The sequence below is a fragment of the Choloepus didactylus genome, chromosome 6 (genome assembly GCF_015220235.1).
Source record: "Choloepus didactylus isolate mChoDid1 chromosome 6, mChoDid1.pri, whole genome shotgun sequence".
NCBI lineage: Eukaryota > Metazoa > Chordata > Mammalia > Pilosa > Megalonychidae > Choloepus > Choloepus didactylus.
In genome coordinates, this window is record NC_051312.1 from 143,518,815 (window position 1) to 143,522,110 (window position 3,296).

Here is a 3,296-nt window from a genome sequence, read left to right on the forward strand (position 1 = left end):
GTTTAACTAATAGTTTTAACAGACATTATTATATTTTAAAGATATCTTTAAACACCAAAATAAAAAATACCTATAGAATTTATAGACATACTTAACTATGACCCTTGACAGATATATCCTGTGAGGGGCATTGCTCCCTCATCACAGTAAAGTAGTGGTGGAGACTTTTTTTGTGTATATCACACACACACACACAAAGCAGATTTGGGGGAGGCCTATTTCCTACTGCTGTTCATTATCATGAATAACTCTACTTTTGGTTTCAACAAAATATAAAGTAAAATAATATTGAAAGGCTTTTTTAAGTTCACATGCTACTATGAAAAATGTGGCATTCCTCAGCAGGGAGGCTTGTCCACAAGCTCCTCAACCTCACCATCACAGGAAATGATCACTATTATAAATTGGATTGTGATTAAATCTTACTTTGTGGCTGGGGCTTTATGATCCCCTCTGTTATCTAACCTCTCCGGGACATGAGCATGTTTTGAGTTTGACAATCCCCCCCTCTCTGCTATAGTCATTTTGGCTGAGGCATCATTCCCAGGATGACACCACCTTCAGGCTCATTCTGAAACAACTCTCCAGATTCTCTCTCCCTTCCTTCACAATCTCCTTTTCTTTCCCTTCATTCCTTCACTGGATTTTGTGACATTAGCTGTGTGAACTCAGTCAAGACATATAACTATTTCCTCAACTAGAGAACAGGATGAGGAGACATCATTCAGGAGTATTTGTAAAGAATATGATGCATATTATGGATCAGAATTAAGATTTTTTTCTAAGAAACAAACTGGATAAATAAAATATACATACTGAAAGAACGGTTACATTGAAAAGTGAAAAAAGACATTGGACTGAATAATCTTCAAAAAAGAATTTAGAAGGAAAGAAGAAAAGATGTAAAAAAAATAAGAAGAAGGAGATGAGGAGCAGCAGGAAGAGAAGAAAAAGACACAGCAATGGAGGCAGGGACTAAGGCAGCACCACTGGATCTGCTCTGTTTGTTATTCTCTTCAGGGTGTTCTTCAGAGCAAGTTTGACATCCTTGTTCCTCAGGCTGTAGATAAGGGGGTTCAGCATGGGCACCACATTGGTATAAAGCAGTGAGGAAAACTTCTCCTGTCTCAAAGACCCAGCAGATAATGTCTTGACATGAGTGAGCAGCGCAGATCCACAGAAAAGGACAACTGTTATTAAGTGGGAGCCACAGGTGCTGAAGGCTTTGGACCAGCCCTTAGGAGATGACCTGTGAAGGATACTGAAAAGAATCAGAGCATAAGAGATACAGATAATGAGACCAGATACTATGATAACTATGCCCACACCAATTGAAGCCAGGAGCTCATTGGCATAGGTGCTGCTGCAGGAGAGCTGGAGCAGGGGGTAGATGTCACACATGTAGTGGGTAATGATGTTGGAATCACAAAATGTCAGCCTGATCATGCACCCTGTGTGAGCCATCGCACCAGCAAACCCCATCATGTATGAAGCAGACATGAGCAGAGAACACACCTTAGGGGTCATGGTGACGGTGTACAGCAGGGGCTTACAGATGGCCATGTAGCAATCATAGGCCATGGCTGTCAGCACATAGAACTCAGAGCTAACAAAGAAGCAGAAGAAAAATAGCTGAATCATGCATCCTGCAAAGGAGATGTTTTTCTCTGAATTAAAGCTCATGAGTATTTTAGGGGTAAAGACAAATGAACAGCAGAAATCGATGAAGGACAGATTGAAGAGGAAAAAGTACATGGGGGTATAAAGGCTGGAACTGAGGCAAATAAGATTAATTAGGCATAAATTCCCCACCACAGTGACCACACAATTCATCAAGAATAGAAAAAACAGGGGCAGCTGGAGCTCAGGTTGATCTGTTAATCCCAAAAGGATAAACTCAGTCACAAAAGAGACATTTTCCACAGCCATTCACTTCCCAGACATGAGCTGTAGGAGCAGGGGTGAAGACAACATCAGTGATGTATGCTCTGGCTTTGTCTGCAAAAGGAATTCTGGATCTGCTTGTTTACTAGATGAAGGTTGCCTGAAGACACTCAGGAAGGCATCCAGGTGACTGACTACCAGAGGTGATTTCCCAGTCCTGAGAGTCCAGAGTATCCTTCCCTCTTCTCTCTCCCCTGCTCAGCTTGTGGGTCACTGTGCAGAGGAGAGTGCTGGGAGACCTCTTAAAGCCTCAGCATTTCCTCCCTCTGACATGGGTTCTCCCAGGCTCACAGCAAGTGCTGCCCCAAATCCTTGAGTTATGTAGCTGTGGGTTTGTAAGGAAATTAGAGAATCAGGGATGATTTCTTTGCCTGGAGATCTCAGTGATGCTGGGCCTTGAGGACCCATTTCCCCCTCTGACCTGCAATGGACAGAGTCTCTAATGATGAAAGAAACAACAGCCATCAGCACCATCCTCAATCTTCAACATGCTAGGAGATTTATTCTAGGTAATAAGCTATGATTTCTACTTGAGAATTTGCCCAGAAGGTCATCATCACTTGCAAAGAATCTCAAAACAATCAGCTGGCTTCAGGTCCTATAGTTCTAGGAATATTGATCAGAAGTGCAGAGAATTATCCTCTCCCACATGATTTTCGCCCAAGTCTGATTAGCCTCTTGAGAGCAGACATTACTGAGCCTGTGTTTACATCTTGTATCATGGACCAACTATTGGATCTTCTGGGACTCGGTGTTCTATTCAGCTTCTATTTCTCATGAGGAATTCCTAATCCCCAGTGCAAAGGATTATTGGCCCCTTTCATTTCCCCTTAGCATCACCTGGGTCATAAGCACAGCCCTTAAAGAAGTTCCTGGGACTTTATGATTGCCATTTCTAGTACTTTCTTACAAGCCTCTGTGAGTGCACATATAAAATACTAGCATATTGCTTTAACACTATATATGCTTATGAAAGTCAATAAAATAATGTAATAAAGTTGTTAAAAGTGTGCCATTAAGACAGAATTTAGTCCACACTTTTCTACTCCCTGCGAGACTTTAGACAAGATAGGAAACTCCTCTGAACCTTTTATCCTCATCTATAAAAAAGAGGCTAAAAAAGAGCGATGTCATAGGGTTGTAGAGGGGATTAAATGAGTTAATTCACATAAAGTATTTGGACCATGCCTGGCACATGAAAAGAGCCTGAAAATTCCTAGTGCTTCTTACCTTTCTCCTATTCCACATCATATATATATATATATACAGAGATTCTGAACTAGAACACTAAAGGCTTTTAAATATGAAAATTCTTCATTCTTGTGAACTCTCTATATAGTGTAGGATGTGCA

The 3,296-nt window shown here is 41.1% G+C and overlaps 1 protein-coding gene across 1 annotated transcript; it reads right to left on the reverse strand.

The window, feature by feature from the left end:
* Positions 1-975: 975 nt before the first annotated feature.
* Positions 976-1,953, reverse strand: LOC119537750 (olfactory receptor 143-like). Its single transcript, XM_037840294.1, has one exon. It carries the CDS (start codon positions 1,927-1,929, stop codon positions 976-978), a length of 954 nt encoding a protein of 317 aa, XP_037696222.1. The 5' UTR covers positions 1,930-1,953.
* Positions 1,954-3,296: the final 1,343 nt, after the last annotated feature.